At 31.9% G+C, this 18039-nt stretch overlaps 3 protein-coding genes across 10 annotated transcripts in view; 2 read left to right on the plus strand and 1 right to left on the minus strand.

Annotated features, from left to right (window-relative positions):
* Eps-15 (Epidermal growth factor receptor pathway substrate clone 15) lies at window positions 1-14515 on the plus strand. 5 transcript variants are annotated; one of them, XM_066294808.1, is made up of 18 exons: window positions 1-87; window positions 720-764; window positions 1503-1736; window positions 2318-2488; window positions 2763-2873; window positions 3219-3395; window positions 3590-3783; window positions 3837-4002; window positions 6516-6668; window positions 6725-6814; window positions 6953-7015; window positions 7277-7474; window positions 7812-7997; window positions 8369-8444; window positions 8583-8653; window positions 8718-8813; window positions 8987-9262; window positions 10661-14515. In XM_066294808.1, exons 1-18 carry the CDS (start codon window positions 61-63, stop codon window positions 11132-11134), a joined length of 2808 nt encoding a protein of 935 aa, XP_066150905.1. In that variant the 5' UTR covers window positions 1-60; the 3' UTR covers window positions 11135-14515. The 5 variants fall into 5 exon arrangements, with proteins under 5 accessions (XP_066150905.1, XP_066150911.1, XP_066150922.1 ...); XM_066294814.1 differs by having other exon boundaries at window positions 8718-8807; XM_066294825.1 differs by having other exon boundaries at window positions 10631-10760.
* LOC136346081 (Ig-like V-type domain-containing protein FAM187A) overlaps window positions 4033-18039 on the minus strand; it is a 22800-nt gene continuing 8793 nt past the window's right edge. Inside the window, exons 1-9 of one of the 4 annotated variants that reach the window (XM_066294956.1) lie at window positions 6045-6114; window positions 5863-5952; window positions 5613-5802; window positions 5296-5557; window positions 5072-5248; window positions 4846-5016; window positions 4574-4755; window positions 4253-4408; window positions 4033-4198 (exon numbers count right to left, since the gene is read on the minus strand). In XM_066294956.1, the coding sequence (XP_066151053.1) occupies window positions 4033-4198; window positions 4253-4408; window positions 4574-4755; window positions 4846-5016; window positions 5072-5248; window positions 5296-5557; window positions 5613-5802; window positions 5863-5878 (1320 nt within the window). In that variant the 5' untranslated portion in view covers window positions 5879-5952; window positions 6045-6114. Of the gene's footprint in view, window positions 4199-4252; window positions 4409-4461; window positions 4756-4845; window positions 5017-5071; window positions 5249-5295; window positions 5558-5612; window positions 5803-5862; window positions 6115-18039 lie in introns of those variants that run through there. The other 3 variants (XM_066294939.1, XM_066294948.1, XM_066294966.1) reach the window with 3 other exon arrangements.
* Window positions 16518-18039, plus strand: part of LOC136345755 (nose resistant to fluoxetine protein 6-like) — a 6532-nt gene continuing 5010 nt past the window's right edge. Inside the window, exon 1 of the mRNA XM_066294340.1 lies at window positions 16518-16938. Coding sequence (XP_066150437.1) covers window positions 16863-16938 — 76 coding nt within the window. The 5' untranslated portion in view covers window positions 16518-16862. The remainder of the gene's footprint in view (window positions 16939-18039) is intronic.

The raw sequence follows: 18039 nt of genomic DNA on the forward strand, positions 1-18039 counted from the left end.
TTTGGCATGATACGAATACGCATCGGCCAATAAAACGATTTATTAAAAGTGATTGAAAAGATGGCTGCGTTACCTTCTCCTACTCAGGTAGGTTAAAGAATTCTCTAAAAATTACTATTGCAGGGCTTCGAAAACCATATCCTTTTTTTGTCTGTGTACATGACACCCCATACTTGAGTGACACTCTTGTAATTCACTCCTACCCCTCGAACATCACCGCAAATCCAATTAAAACTGCCCCGACAACGGTGGGCGGTCGGGATTTTTAAATTACTTTATTCCCAATAATTCTTAATTATTTCTATGAATTATGTTGTAGTGGAAGCAAGTAGTTACTGTATTGCAATCTTAATAAATGCTCCTTTAGACTTATAATTTGCTTAGGTATTTTAAAAGTTCACATGAGACTTATACTACTTAAAACCCTCAGAGTATTAGCAAGTGTAGTCTTTCTAAAGAGTCTTGGAATTGAAATATGCATCATAGGTTTCTTCCTTGAAAAGAATTGTTTCCACTTCAGATTTCATCAAAATGACTTAAACATTAGCACACTGATTTTGAATGTTTGAAGCCAGAAAATGAATAATGACTGCAAAGCAGATTTGCTTGCAAATTTCCATTTTATAATTAACCATAAAAAGGAAAAAGTGCCTTAAAGCTGAGAACTAAGTGAAATTCTAAATGTTATGTTTATCTAATAGTCATTTTTCTATTTCAAGGTGGCCGGAAGTCACACTAATATCTACGAAGCATATTACAGTGTGGTAAGTTCTTCAAAATAACCCTATAAGTAATTATTATGCTTGGCCTTGTTTAATTTTTATTATTAGTTATCATATAATTGATTTTTATTTTTTATTTAATTTGAGAACAGTCCAGATTATAGAAATGATATTGACTAGTATAAGATGTGTGAGAAAATAGTAAAAAAATTATGTCCTATTTACTATTTTGTAATTAAATATAAAATTTAAAATATATGGTTATATACTTAGATATGTGTATTCTAGATATATATATCCAACTCTAATTAAATTAGTTTATTGACAAAAAAAAAACGGGTTTGAAGGGACAAATATTTTAATATCAGAAAATCTTATAAATCAAGATTGCTTGAAATTTTTTTTGGTATTGTTATTCCACTAAAAACTAACAACAAATTGTATGACTTGATTTTTGGATAGACAATGTAAGTGTAGGTCATTTCAATTTCAAAATATGCCAGGAGTTTTTAAATTAAGCAAATTTAATCACAAAAACACCAATAACTCAGACAAGACACAACACGAAACATGCAAGATAATGAAGACAATTCCACTGTTTTTTCTTTTTTGACCACTCTATTGGAGCTTTTTTAAATGTAATTTTTTTTGGCGTTTTATTAATAATTATCAATATATAGTCGTAAGTGATTTTGTCACAAGGGCAGAAAGACCAAATGGTTGACAAAATTTCTTTGAAATACAAAGGTTTTAGACACAATTTTCTATAATAATTTACAGGTTGATCCCAAAGGATTTGGGTCTGTTGGTGGCTTGGAAGCCGCAAGATTTCTTAAAAGATCCGGTTTAAGTGATGTTGTCCTATCCCGCATTTGGGATCTTTCCGACCCAGGCGGTAGAGGAAGTTTGGATAAGTCGGGAATGTTTGTCGCCCTTAAGTTAGTCGCTCTCGTACAAAATGGAAAAAACTTGAGCATAAATAATATAAACGAAGATGTGCCTCCACCAAAAATGGTAAGTTACAAATTTGAATTTAAAGAAGTAGACTAACGTAACACCGGATTTTTTTACATTCACTACATTTAGATTATACTAAAAATTGTCAACTTTAGGATGTATTCTTTTGGATAATGTTAAGAATTTTAAAATTGCCAAGTTTTGAGTGAAAGATGGTATGCATATAGTTCAACAATATTTTGTAATTTTTCAACTGTTGATAGAATACTTATTTGTTACAACTTGCATTTAAAATTTATGCATCGTTTAATTTAATAAAAAATAGATCGAATTTCATGTTTATTGTCTTAATAAGTATTAAATCGTATGAGCATCAAAGTACTTAATTTTTTTTATGGCATAGATTTCAGTATAAACTATAAGAGGTTAAATAAGCTAAACAAATAAATTTTTATGGGTTTGAATAAACTTAGCAGGTAATATATAGTGGATGTTATTATTAAGGTTGAGTTGATTATAAAATTTAAAATATGGACACTTATAAAATGTAGTCATTACAGAAAAAGTCAACATATTCAAATATCTCCCTATACTAAAATATTACTCAACATTATCAACCCTTTTTTTATTTCACTTAGGGTGATATTCCACTACCCAAAACGAAACCTCCACCCGTTTCCACAACGCCTCTAATCACATCACTTCCACCCTCTGCAGTAGATTGGGCTATAAAACCATCCGAAAGAGAAAAATATGACAAATTATTTGATTCTCTACAACCTTTAAATGGATTAATACCAGGAAATAAAGTAAGCATGTTTTTTTTTATGTTGAAAGAATGGTTATTTGGTTATAATTACTACGTTTTCGTATAGCATTTATATCGACTTGAATCTGATATCGTCTTTCGTTGTCAATAGTTATTAAACCAATATCAAAATTGAAAACAAACTTCACGTAAAAGGAATCCAGAAGATCATGAAAACGTAGCAAACAATTACTTAAAACTGAAATTTACGTTTTTTTTTTACTATTCTTTCTATATGAATTATTTGTTATTAATTAATTGTTATCAATCCGCAGGTAAAAAATGTGTTAATGGAATCAAAGCTTCCTTTTGATACATTGGGAAAAATATGGGATTTAGCGGATCAAGATAAAGATGGCATGCTGAATAGACACGAATTTATTGTGGTAAATATTTAATAGTCATTTAGGTAGTTCATGCGTAGGTCATACGTTATAATCCTTAACACGCAAAGAATGTTTTAGTGGTGTTTGTTATTGTCTGATTTGCCTAGCATTCTGATTATGTAAATATTTGTTCGAAAAAAAAATCATATGTCACGTCTTTGAGTTGTGGTGTTTTTCTTTGATTTATTTCCTAAATTTCTCAAATTTACGAATTTAGAAGATTATATTTAATAAAAAATCACAGTAAATAATCCATTGCCTGATGTTTTTTTTATTAATAAGGCCGAGGAAGGTTTTTTAAATTCTCAAAAACTAATTGAATTTATATTTCCTTCTCATTTTTAGGCTATGCACCTAGTATATAAGGCACTTGAAAAATATGCCATTCCTAACACATTACCACCTGAACTGGCTCCCCCGCTGAAACGAAAGGATTCAAACTCTGTTACTGCTCCAAATTTAATTAATCGTCCGCTAGATGGAATCAAAACTGATATTACTGCACCTTTAGCCCCTCCAACAGTAAGTTTATCGTGTTTTAGTTTAAATAAAAGTCCAGATATGATAGATCAGATGTTCGTGCAGGCTTTCCAACTAGGTATTCGTCGACTCTCAATCAAATATCCAACGTGATGTACACTTTAATTCATCAAATAATATAAAATTCATTCTTCTTGAGAACGATAACAACTCAATATATCAAAAACTTTATGTAGATTCCACCCGTAATCAAACCAGTACAATCTGTACAGCCTACCATTCCTTGGGTGGTTATACCCGAAGAAAAGGCGAAATCAGATGCCTTATTTATTAAAAGCGACGTGGACAAGGATGGTTTTGTGTCGGGTGCGGAAATTAAGGACGTGTTTTTGAAGAGCGGTGTTCCACAACAAGTTTTAGCTCATATTTGGTAACTTACTCGTATATATCCTTATTTTCTGTTATAATATACGATATTTCTAGGGCCCTATGTGATATTAAACAGACGGGTAAATTAAACAATGAACAATTTGCATTAGCTATGTGGTTCGTCGCTAGGTGTTTGAAGGGTTTGGAGCCACCGCCAGCATTAACACCAGAAATGGTACCTCCGAGTTTTAGGACGAACAAGCCGGTTGATGGTCTCGTGGTAAGTTGTGAATTTAAGCGTTGAAAATGTTTATTTTTTAGGAATTTTTATGTCAATAATTTTAGTAAATATATACAAGAAAACCCCTAAAATTAGAACTAATCCAAATAGCATTATGCTATGATTGAAATTTAGTTCAAATCTCTTCTCCACCACAAGTCTAACGGTTCCTGCCAAGCTTTCTAATTGCCAACAACTAAAATGGATTAAATCGTTTTACTTCAGTATCAAAGAGCGTTTTTAAAAATACCTGTATATATTTGAGTCGGAGATTTTAGCTTTTTTGATGTGTATTCTGTCAGTAATACTAATGAAAATTCTTCCCTTGGATTCAGCCCATATTCTTTCTGCTTTAAGGTTTTTCTCTCCTATTTGCCATTGGATTGGTGCGTCACTGTTTATGTTTCTGAAATAAATATTAACTTATAAATTGCTCAGTATTTCTATGGTAGCATTTACATTTTTATGTACGGGGTAGCCAAGTGCAATTTATGGGATATCGTTCATCATGAAATAAATGCAAGTTATGTCAACTATAGCAAAGTCTATTCTTAATAAGCAAAGATAGTACCCTGGACATTGCAAAATAATATTAGATCCTTTGACCTCATATTGCAAACGTCTCTCCACCGACGCTTCTATGGGAGGCAGTTTTTGGAACATAGAATAAATTCCCACGGAATTATCTACCCGTTCGATTACGTTTCCACTTTTGTCCTTCACTTCAAATATTTTACTCATTGGACATTTGACCTACATAACGAATTTTAATAAATTTTAAGACTTAACAAAGTGACATATAGACTGCACCCCTTGGCAACACTGCCAAGGTCTCACACTCACTTTACAGTATCCGGTCATAATTTCGTTTTTTCTTCCTTGTACCTCAGGAAGAGTTTTCACTACATTAGGTAGAATATGACTCTGACAAGGAATTCCATATTTGAAAATTTTAAAGAGCTTTGTTATTTCACTTTCAAATCGCTTTCTCTTTTCTTCTGCTTGTAATTCCATCTACACAGTTTGTTATGTTTTTTTTTTGGTAATTTAAACCAGTAATGATACTTACATCTTTTCCTGCCCCTTTGAAGTAAACAGTGCAGTAACCCAATTTATGTTTTTTACCAACTTTGCCGCATATGCTGCAAACTGACCATTCACCCCATTGCGTGTCAATTATTAAATCAAATGAAATATCTTCGGGTTTTTTGGAGTAGGGGCCTTTTGGAGCTGCAAGACTATGAACCTGAATTCGCATGATAAGAAAACTACAAACCTGTTCTGTTAACGTACTTTATCCATTGTGGTTTCAGTAATATTAATAACTGTTAAGAAGTAAGGTGTAGTAATCGATTCGCCTAGTTTGCATATGTATTGACCAGTATGTTCGTCTCTTAAGTTAAATATTTGCAATGATCTGTCTTCCGGTGCCAATAAAACGTGTTCGGAGTATTCAACTGGTGAAAGCGTTTCGCTATTTTTTGCGGCCCATTCCCAGGTGATGGATTCCTTGTTTTTATTTTCAAGCGGACTCAAACATATCTTGCATTCCATTCTGTTATTTATAAATTTAATTAAAGTCTTTAGTAGGGTTATTTAAAATCACTTACGTAACAACTGATGTCTCGAAACCAATTAAAGCTTCGGGAGTAACGCTATTGTGGACATTTAGATTGTTGAATTGTGATTGCAAACACTTGTAATACTCCTTCCATTTTTCTTTATTTTGTACCCTGTATTTGTTGTTGTGTCCTGGATATTCGTTTTCCTCATGTTTCCATGAGGTCAAAGAAGTGCTTCCTATTAAAACGTCTATCTTTGAAAACAGAAACAGGATAATTATTGAAGACCGAAAATCACCTTTTTGGAACTTCATTTTGTAGGCCTGTTTCGCTTTTTTCTTTATTTTGTCTATGTCAATGCTGAATAAACCGTTTCTTACAGAGGTTACTAAACATTGAAATAAAAGTAATTGAACTAGAATATTCATTCTTTAGAACTCCCAATAATGCTGTTAAAAAGTAAGTAAAATGTTATCCTACCAACCAAAAATCTGGTTTCTCGTTTCTTATATTATCAATCTAAAATTGGTTTTATACAACTTCGACTCATACTCTTTTTTGGAAATTTCTGTGATGCCATGTTTAAATGTCAGTTTGATTAATCTGGTATTACACGGAATATGGTATATATCCGATATTTTATTTTCCTGCGCAATTTACCTTATTTGCATGTGTAGGGTCGTTAAAATTTGAGCCAAATCATTTCGGAAATACTCTAAAATATACCCTTGGTTAAATTGCCCAAATTGCTACTCATCGAAATATTATGAGGAATGAATGCTTCACGGGCTGTATTGTGAGAGTAGAAAAATACATTACCCTAATCGGATGATATCAAACTGATAAAGGATACGAATTTTTAAACAAATGGGAATTAAGACAGAATTTTCTCTTGGTATAACATTTTGTTGGGTTAAATCTGTATTTAATCGATTTTTACTTTATTTTTAGGAAAATAATAACACGAGATATTCCAATCCAGAGCTAGATATGATAAGTAAAGACATCGAAGAACTTTGCAAAGAAAGACTTGCCTTAGAGACCGACATTGCACAGAAAGAAGCAGATATTAAAATAAAAACTGGAGAAATAAAAAATCTTCAGGTAATGTGGACTATAAAATTACGGGGACGTTTATTTAAGTTATTTTGTTTACCTAGAGCGAGTTAGACACTCTGGCAGCCACCCTCAAGCAGCTGGAAAATCAGAAAGGGGAAGCACAAAAGAGACTGAACGACCTCAAACTTCAGGTAATGTTCATCTACATTTTATACTAATTGACTGACATTGTTGCCTTTTGATTTTTTTCAAAGTTGCCCACTAAACTGCTTTGCTATTGCTTGGTGTCTTTCTAGTATTTTGTAGTGCATTTGTTATTTTTTTGGTAGAAAAACACAGTAGACATAGAACATGCCACAATTGATAATCAACTCATTTGGGCTAATGACAAGGTAGGTTTTGCACCATTTTTTAAATTAAGTCATGCTTGCCATTGGTTATAATGTCCTGTTTTAATGGTGTTTTTATTAATTTTAGCTTGAATACTGAGAATTCTATTGCTTTTTTATTGTTCTTATTCCACTTCTTATAACAATATTTTAGAGTAAGTGTTCAGATTTCAGTGCCCCTTTAATGAGTTTTATTTAAATGGTCGTTTTTATTTATGTGTTTTTTTTGTTTGTTTATCGTAATACGAGGTAATTCAACCTTAGGTGGACAAATTGAGAGCTCAAGCTAACGAACAAGCTGATTTAGTAGCGGCGCAAGAATCGGAACTGAAAACTAAAAAAGAACAATTAGACGGGCTGAGGCAAGAGGAACAAAGGTTAGAAGACCAGAAAAACGAAAGTTTGAATAAATTGCAATCAATGACATCTAATTTACAAGAAACACAACTTAATATAAGCCAGGTAAGGGTAAAAATTCATCTTTTCTATGTGAGAACTGTTATTTAGAAGCTTATTAAATTATACTTGATTACTAAATCGTTGTAACCCTTAATATTAGATCCACCATACAAAAAGTGTATATTTTTTGACTTTGGATAAAGTATCTTATAGATCTTGATTTCCTAAGACTATGTTCTATATTTCAACATACGTGTATTAACTCTTAATTCCATGTAATGGTCAAACATAAAATCTCCGATTGTAAGTCGGTTCACAAAATTTTGCTAGTTTTGTCTCATATTCATTTTTTGATGTCAAATTTCTTCTATTTTTCCACTAACATGCTGTTGTTGTTAAGGTGAAAGCACTTACTACACAACTGCAAGAGCAGTCGAGACAAATTAATGATGCCATAAGTATCTGCGAGGCGGCAATACAATCTGGGGATTTAAGTGTGGTGCCGGACACCACATTACGAATTTCTGCTGAATTTAGGGATGCTGAATACTCTAGATTGGGATTAACCAACGGCGAAAATAAACAGGTTTGTGTTAGTAGTTCTATGTACGGTCGTAGTTGATTCAATTTCAATTGACTATAGTAAATGACGATAAATCTATAGTAGTCAATTGAAACGTTTATTATTCACTTTTTATAAGTTCTTCATTTTATTGTACTTACGTTTTTAGTCTCAGTGTAATAATATGTAATAATGGACTACGTAGTTTGAAAAATCTGTCAACTTTATTTTCGTAAGACTATTATATTCATAATTCTCAAATAATCTTAATAAGGCAGTCAATCTTAAAGTTAAATTAAGACATTAAAAAATCCGTAGTTTACGATTTACTTTTTACATTACAGATAAATATGTTATCGTGCTGTTCGAGTCTGTTTTATCGCATTTTTTTTCAGAAAGACAATTTCGGTGACGCATTCAGTCGACAAAATGGTTCAAGTACTGGATTTGATGATGACCCATTTCAAAATGGTAATATATTTTTAATGGATAATATTTGTTATGTGCAAAATTTTATTGAGAATAATAGAATATATGTTTAAAACTCGTTCATATTCTGATCGAAACGTTATTATACATTTGTACATCGTAAACTTATGCGTGTTTCAGATCCGTTTAAAAGTAAAGGAAATGCTCCAATCAGCGATTCATTTAATGCAGCCTTTTCTAAATCGGTTAATGTAAGTTGGAAAATTGTATTCAGTAATTCCTAAAACGCTTAATTTCCTATTTCTTTTCATATAGGATGAATTTTCTGCCGATCCATTTGGAGCTCCTTTCAGCAATAACTCAGATCCATTTAATAACTTCGATAATGGAAATCAAAATCCTAAGGTAGGAGTGAATGGGTTTAAAGTTGTTTTAGTAAATAGTTATAATAGTGAATGAATGGAAGGAAACGTAGCGAAAACATTTTAAAAGGTCTTTGAGTTAATGATAAAAATGTCTTTTATCGACTTTTTTTATTAGCCAATTTGAACGATATTCGTTCTAATCGATATTTTTATTTGTAGCCCGAAAAAGACCCATTCGGTTGTGATCCCTTCGCGGTTTTGCACGCCCCAACAAGGGACAGCATCGCCGCTTCCGGACCGCCTCCGCGACCTTCCAGTCCTAGCCCGGCCTTACCACCCAAAAAGAGTAAACAACCTCCGCCACGACCTGCACCCCCTCGACCTGCGCAGCCGCCACAAGTCAAGAAACAACAAGATGCTTTCGGGACCGATCCATTCGACGGAGGTTTCGGCGGCAGTGGAGGTTTTGCTGATTTTTCGAATTTTGAATCCAAGGTAAGAATTTTTCTTGTTGGTAGTTTTTCTACAAGAATTAATAAAACGTCATATGAGTTCATGGAAGTTGTTGTCGGAAAAAGTAGTTTCTAACGAAACCTAGAAACAAATTTAATGGATCAATGTCGTACAAAGTGAATATGGGTGCTAAAAGCATCTTCATTGTGATTGACGTTAGTTTCCAGCGCTAATGTTGAATTATTATGTTGACAGAAATACTTCCTAGATCGAGTTGTTATTCTAGTTTTAAACTTGAAATAACGATTTAGCTTCGTGTTGCACGCATTGTTTATCTATCAAAAATTTTCGTAATTACAGGTAGAGTTTAAAATAAAGGTATTCATCTTGGCCTTAGGGTTATTAGTTTCCCAGTCTTCTTTGATGATGTTTTCACCTTTCGTTCATTGTTCCATTATTTTGGACTTTAGATTATGGGTAGTTTTAATTGTGTTGGAGTAGCACGTATGTAGTAGAATCACCCTATTTGTGGTTGTTGGTACATACATTATTGTTAATTTGATTTTTATACATTGCCTTTGTTACATTTTAGAATGATATAATAATTTCTGTTGATAATAATATAAAGGACTGCTCATAATATACTCCTACCTCCTTCAAACATGTATTACTCCTTCCCAGTCGGCAAAGTAGACTGTCTAATATGGCATTTAAGGTACATTATCAAAAATTAAAAGACTATTATGGTAATACGGATTAAGATGCGAATAGTTACCGAATTACATTTTTGTGGGGATAATGATAGAATTTGAGGATAACACATTATACAAAGCATACATTATTTAATTTTGAAGACTTAAAGTTGAAGACTTTTGAAGTTTCAGAGTTAACTATGATACGAAAATGTAATTTCATAATGGTCATTATGCCATATCTTTCTGTAAAACGCAGTTATAGGTAGACTCTAGTTTAATATTTTCAGTGTTTACATCATCCTGTACTTTTTGAAATTGTGCCGCCATCCAACCCTATTGATCCTATCCGCCCAACTACTCCTCTATGACCCGTTCCCTTTCTTTTGGGGTAGGTGATTCTTTTGTACTTAAAATTTTATTATGTTTTCTTACAGGAATACAAGAAAAATGCTAACTAATCAATGTTTTACTTGTCTCAATTCAATACTTTTGTTTGCTCTATGCTTTTATATTTTTGTTTTTACTTATTTTTGATCCACTCTGTATATATTTATATTAGCTTCATATTTATTTAGTTCACTACCCGATAGTCCTGCATGCACATGAAACAAGCGTTTTATTTTTCTTTATTTTCGGTTTTTAGAAAGCTAACAGAAAATTTCAGATATTGCAGACGTCGGGTTTCTGGACTAACACTTATTTTTAACCATTTCAGCCTTAATAATTTTGAACGTATCATCTTTAGTTATCCGGTAACAACGCTACACAATCACATCAAGCTTGGTCCAAAGCTCTAGACTTTTCCGATGATCCATTCAAAGACTACAGGTACGAGGATCCGTTCAATATTACGTTTGACGAGGACGCAGTTGCGGCCGACACAAAAAGTACGGACATGGGAAAGTCCATTTCTTTGGACGCGTTTGGCACCAGCGACGATAAGTTCAACGACAAGTTCGACCCTTTTGGGTTAGACGGCAGACAGTCGGTACCTCTCAGTACGTCTTTCAGTGCTCTATCGTTGAAACCCCCTGCGCCAAGTGGTAGAGCTTCTGCGCCTTTAGTCTCAAAATTACCGAGTGAGGACCAACAGCTTGCCTGGGCGGCTAGGGAGAGTTTACGCACGGAACAGGAGAGGAAAAAAAAGGTTCAAGAAATGGAAGATGCGGACCTGGAGATGGCGCTGAAGTTAAGTAGAATAGAGTCGCCTAAGCGTTGATAGTTAAGACAATTATATTTAAGGGTAAAAAGCAATGAGGTCACTTTTATGTCGGAGCATTTAGAATTTATCGGATGAGAGAAGAAAAAGATTACCTTTAATAACTGTAGGTTTTATTACCTCGAGAGACTTTGCCATTTTAGTAGGTGAGAGTGCTAGAGATTTCGCATAATTGACATACCTCAGTACCAAATATTAGTTTTAATTCGGCATTAAATGTATTAGCGGGCGTTTATTTGAGATAATCACCGTACATTCTTGAAAATTATTTAATATGTTTAATAGTTGTCATTCCAAGGAGCGGATATGTGTGTCCATAATTGAAAGCAATTTACAAACATGCGCTCTAAGAAAGATTCGCTTCACAAGTTTCTAGGAATTTAAGAACAAATGCCTGGTTTATAGTTATACTCACGTAATGTAAAAAAGTGAAACTAGGGAATAACATAAAAGTAACATAAAATCCGGAGGCAAGTTGTACAGCGGGCAACTTCTTACGTTATCTTACATAAATCTGTAAATTGGGATTCAACCACTCTTCTTTCAAAAACTTGATTATCGAATCAATTGAAAATGCTTTTCATGGTATGTTTTATATACAGGTATTTAATTTATAGGGAATTTACTGTAATCATTTGCAAAATGTCATCTGGTTAATGCGTTTACTTGTACAGGGTATTCCATTAACAGAGGTCATCGGCTGTATCTGAGAAACTATAAATGGTAAAAGTTTCATACTTATCCTAGACAAATGACTTAAAATAGATTTGACTAAATGGATTTGCAGATATACATTTCCCGCACCAATCATTTGCTAATTGTATGCCAATCCGTCTAGATTAAAATGTTCACTTAAAAAATATATACCTTTTGAGGAATAACAGTTCAATATATGTTCAAATTGTTTTTTCGCTGGAGAACATCCTTTGTCCATGGTGGATCTTTTCCGTTTCTTTTTGAAGAAGTACAAGTTCGACTGACATCAGTATAGAGTTCAGTGTTCAATCATCATCACATAACCGTGCAATAAATTACTTTGGAAAGTTGTCACGAATATATTGATTATTTGAGAATTTTGTGTTGCAACAAAATTATTTAAAACATTTAAATACGGAACTATATGAAAGCTGCAGTTCACAAGTATTCTGATGCCCAGGTAAGTGTTACGCAGTTGATTTACCTTCTAGAACATTAGTATGAAATTATTAAAGGCTAATAAGAACACTTTTCAGTTTAACGAACATTTTCGGCTGTAAAGAACTACGTGTAAAAATTGGTTCTAATGTTTGAGTCCGTTTTTCTAAAAGGGAGGCAGGCTACTAAAATAATATTTGCAGAGACTCTGATTTTATCATTTTTTTGGTGAATTTTTAGGTAACGCACGCTGTAGATATAATTACATATTCTGTAGGATCAAATAGATGCAGGGGGTCCTAGGTTTGCAAAGTTGCCGATATAAACATAAATCAATTCTCCCAAAGCCTAATTTAGCAATTTGAAGAATTTTTTAATACTATTTGGCATAAATTTCGGAATAGTCATATTTTAAACAAAATAATAATACCATACACTAAGGTTTTATGTAATCAAATGGCCTTTAAACTCTCGCTTGATCGCAAAAAGTCTAACGTTACATTCGTTGATTCTAGAAAAGCCACTAGATGATTTTCCCTTTGAAAATTTCGGAATAGTCAATATTAAACTAGTTCTCGAGTTATTCACTTTTTAACATCAATTTTAAAATACCAATATTTGAATCTATTGAGTAGTTTATGTATTTATGTTGTCAATATTAGGTAGTTTTTGTGTTAGGTTTTTTAATTATTAATACCAATTATTGAGTTGATATAGCTGTGTATACCATTATATTAATAAATCTTTCACAGTTAAAAAAAGTTATTTATGTCAACCAAGGAAAAGGTTTTATAAAAATCGAGTAGAAATTGAATCTTAAAAATTTAGGCTGGTAATTTTAATAAAAATAGGTAGGTAACTAAATCAAAAAATTATCGGAATCTAATTAAAAAAAGTAGGTTAGTCATTATTTTTTCTTGCCAGACATGAAAATATTAAACTATGACTTTTGCTAAACGCGATCATTGTCAACACTAAAATATGAATGTAACTCCAAAATCTCGGGATCTTGAGTTGAAAACACAACATTTTGACCTCTAAAGTATTTGCCAAATTTTCATTTCAATATCTCGAATATTATAATGAAAATCTATAATTGTAATAATCCTATGTAAAACGCATTATACAGAATCTATTACTGTAAACCTATAAATTATATACCTTGATGAACATACACATATATCCTAAAACTGCAGCCACTCTTATCTTAGCAATAACATAGTTTGGTTCCAAAACCTCGGCGATTAACTGTGACCAGGACGATTCATACTCTAGTCAAGAGCAATTAAATAAGCTTATAGATAGGAAAACATAGGTAATTATAAGTATATTAATTACTCACACTAAATTAATAATAAAGATCTACACAAAAAGGTGTAGTAGAGCTTTTCCGTAATAGATTATTTTATAGTTAGTTCAGTAATAGGTGTAACTTTCAACGCTTTAAATTAAACAAAAATGATATAATAGCCAGAGTCCTTCAGAACTTCGCATTATATGAGGAGTGGTTTCCTTTGAGTTACAAAATAAAATTCCATTAGAGGAATTAATAAAGGTAAGTTGTTCTTCATATTATGCGGATTTGCAGCGGGCAGTGTATATAAAGTGAATATTGATTGTAAGAATAATAATTCAGTTAATCCAATGGCTGCAATTTTGCTTATTCACCTATGGATCTTCTGAAGTATTCGACATTTTAGACGATGCCTCGTATATAAACTACATTCATAAGTAATAGACTGTTGTTACTTTCAGATTAATAAGTATAATACTCTTTTTAATATTTTGAACCACCTTTCCATCTGTTCCTTGTTAAGTTGTGGTATTGAAAGACTTGTTATGTATATATTGTTAAATGAAATCCTAAGTTTCAGTATTTGGTGTTTTTTTTAGCTTAACGCTTATTAATTATTTAATACCAGAATTTTATTTTTTTATGTTTCCAAACTAATATACTGTTTTAAATTGCGTTCCGTATTATCCGTTCGTTTCTTATTATTCGCTATTTTCGGTGATTTCTCATGAAAGCTATATGATTTGCTTACTTTGTTAATTTATTATAGATTTGTAAGAAAATGTTTACACCTGATTATGTCAGCACATGACAATATCCTTTATAAAAACATATTAAGTAATATTCGTAGCTTTATTGTAAATGTAAAAACGCGTTTCTTGTTAAAAGTGAAATGATTGTTGATTTTTTGTGCCTCCTGAAATTATCCTGTGAATAAATTTGGTGTAACTTTAGTCTAATGAGTATTATTGGCATCTAATAAATTATTCCAAATTGTAGATTGGGGCCTTGAGAACGAAGGTTATATTCTCTACTTGCGGATGAGACTTGTGAATCGCCATTGTGTCTGTCAGGTTTTTTACCCCAAAAAATGAATGAATAAAAAAGTTGGGGTAGACACGAGCGTTCAGTCAGATTCGCAGGATGATTAAATTCGCAATCCTCAAATAAAAAAAAATATAGTGATAGAAGGATATATAAAAAAATCTTCTGTATAAAGCGGTTTCAGTAATATCGTTCAGACACGTCGATTTCGTTCTCGTTTTGTGCACATTTTAAAACTTTCGAATTATACAGGGTGAATTCAAAATTATGTATAATTTTATTTATTTTTGAATCATCTACTTTTTTTACTCGTGCGATGCGTATTGCTATTATAGCTATAGCTAAATAATAGTTTTTGAAATATTCAAGAGAAAATGATTTGTGTCACATTGTATAATAAGGTGAATTCTTAATAAACAATATCTTAATATATTTTTTTGCTAAAATTATATATGGCCAATCTATTTAAAAATATACAATCTAAACCGAGGGGAAAGTAAATTTGATGGTATCACTGTAAAAAATAGTGTTACACCTAGTACTTACTTATTTCCCGAAACAAACTAATGTGTTGTGAAATTTACAATTAAATAAAACATAGTGGATTTTTTCTTACAATATTGAAGGCAAGTTTATCTCCCAATTTGGTTTATGTTCAAGCATTAAGTAACAAGTTGATCAGTAAAATAAATTTGTAGGTAAACTAGTTTGTTGGTGCAAGCAGTAATACTTAAATGTAGGTGATATGTCATTTCATCCAAGTGGGTTAAAGACGATGGCACGTTTCCATTAACGCAAGAGGGTTACTAGTTTATGGTTATTTATGTTTTTCGGGTCATATTGCACCATTATAATGTGAATGAATTGAGAAAAGTATACTCCTATACTGTCATTGAAAACCTTGAACGTATGTTGTTATCACTACGCAAATCTCGTTTTCTTCACCATTGAGAATAGGATGGAACCAATGACAAGATTTTTCTCTTGTTAAGGTGAGATTAAAAAGAGCTTGAAAATTGCCGACATATTCTCTTCTTTCCAATCTTTCCTAATCAGGCCTTTTCTCACATTTTTGTCCCGAGGTCGAATCTAAAAATCTTTAAAAACACCGTCCAAAACCCTGTTTTTTGTACTCCTTAAATGAAATATTGAGTGCCCCAAGCACAGTTGTAAAGCGGATCGGAGATTAGTGATTGGGCTAATTTTATTACGGTTATCTTGAATATTTTCGAGAATGTTGAATTTATGAGCGCGATGTTCTGTGATCCAAGCAAGGCCTTTGATTGTATGACATAATCTCTTGACATGGAGACCCACCAGTTATAAGTTGCACACTGGGACTGCACGGCAGACCTCAGTCTATTCCTATCTGACAGTATTGTGCTAACGGTGAGCGGGCCTCAGTGCTGATTTAATTCTCTGTCAGTATTTACTGTCTATTGTAATTTTAATCCCACAGGAGTACAGCTCGTTTAGAAATAAATTGTAGAACATTTTCCTAAATTCTATTAAGATTATTGAAAATATTCAGGAAGTTCAAAGTGGGAATGGGTTTCGAATGTTAATTATTATATGTGCAATTATTCTGTGAAGGTCGGTTTATTGTGTTCGATCACAGCGTCATCCCTTCATTAGTACAATTGTACGACCCGTTTTACGTAAAGGAAAGGGCTCACGTGCAATAAAAATGTGTGATGGTAGCGAAAAGGGCCTAGTGACACGGTTTCGGTCTACTCGCTTTACTGCTATGTAATACTTAATCAAATATATTAATCGACTATTTTTTTTTGTTATATTTTATCGATTGTTAACTTTATTTTAAGCTGTGATTTAAATAATATTCCGCATAGATATGTACGTTGAACTAATTATTGATGAGTTGGCACGATGAAGGCACCCTACAAAGTCGTTTAATAGATAAAACTATTAGCTCGGAGTTCAAACAATTCACAGTAATTCAGCAATAATAATTATGAATGATTAGTGATAATTACCAAAACCTTTGAACATGAATGATTTTACAAGAAAATAACATATGCACTTTACGGTGGTAACCAATTATGCGATTAAGTTAATAATAGACCATCGTTTATTCGCCTAAACTCAACGTTTGTTCCAAATTGTTTTTCTAGTAACCACATTATTTATTTATTAAAGCCCTTTAGTTATTGTGCATGGTAAATTTCGTGCTACTGGCCGATCACACTATCAAAAATATCTGGCAAAGCCATATAAATGATTTAAAAAATTTTTAAAATGAGGCTTTCCTGGACGTTTTTAATATTGGTGCTATTTTTCATCGTGAGATTTGGACACTGTACAACCATATCTGGTAAGTTCTCACTGTTTATTTTGTGAAAAAACCTGAAACCTGACATTGTGAAAATATATTCAGCTTGATATGATTTACGGTGAAACCAGAAACTGGCCGTTCTTTCATGTTTTTAAATGAAATATAGCACTTTCTTTAAATAAAATGTTTTTTTTTACTGAAAATAAACATAAATTTTATAATACAACATAACATCGATTTTCAACTGTTTTTGATTTATTTTCATTTCGACGACTTTTTCAACTTTTGTAGAGCTTTACTAAAATTTAATTTTCTACAATAATATTTGACATAAATTGATAAAATAAGTTTCACGTTATTAAAAAATTAACAAACTTTTGCAAATAATTAAATAAATATTAAAAATATTTAATAAAACTTTTAAAAAATTGTTGAAATTTTGAATTTTTAAATTAAAAAAAGTAATTTTTCTCAAATAGTTCCGTACAATTAGTTTTGCATCATTAGATTGGTAGGAAAAATGCGGAAATACGATAAACAAATACGAATGTATGTTATAACTATAAAAAATTAACACTTCTTGAGTAAATCGAAAAAACTATAAACTAATTTATACTACAAAGGTAATAATTACATCAATGCGTCTTTACACGATCAGGTTGCTTTACATTTATTTTGTTTGTTTTGTTTTTTTACAGTGTCAAGTTTTTCCACAATACGGAAATACAAAAATATAGTCTTTCCAAATTTATACAAAAAATGAAAATACACGATTTACTTAAAAAAGTTGTTAGTTTTTTTTAAATACGTGGACGATATAGGTGGAGTTACCTATACGTTAGTTGAAAATAGACATTTTAAATAAATTTGTTGTACCCAAAAACTCCCTTGTACACAATTTCTTCTCAAAAACTTTTAAAATGTAAGATTTATCGATAAGTTACATTTTTTTAACATCCTGTAGAACGAAAAGGAACACGTTTTATATAAGACACATTCTGCTTAATAATCTTATTTTTCAACTTTGTTTTACTTCTTACCAATTTGTACCAACTTTCTGGAACATCCTATATTTTTTTTTTCGAATTACACTAGCCTTTATGACCATACTATTTGCTTGCGGAGCACTGTACATGAAAA

Source organism: Euwallacea fornicatus, chromosome 2 (genome assembly GCF_040115645.1).
Source record: "Euwallacea fornicatus isolate EFF26 chromosome 2, ASM4011564v1, whole genome shotgun sequence".
NCBI lineage: Eukaryota > Metazoa > Arthropoda > Insecta > Coleoptera > Curculionidae > Euwallacea > Euwallacea fornicatus.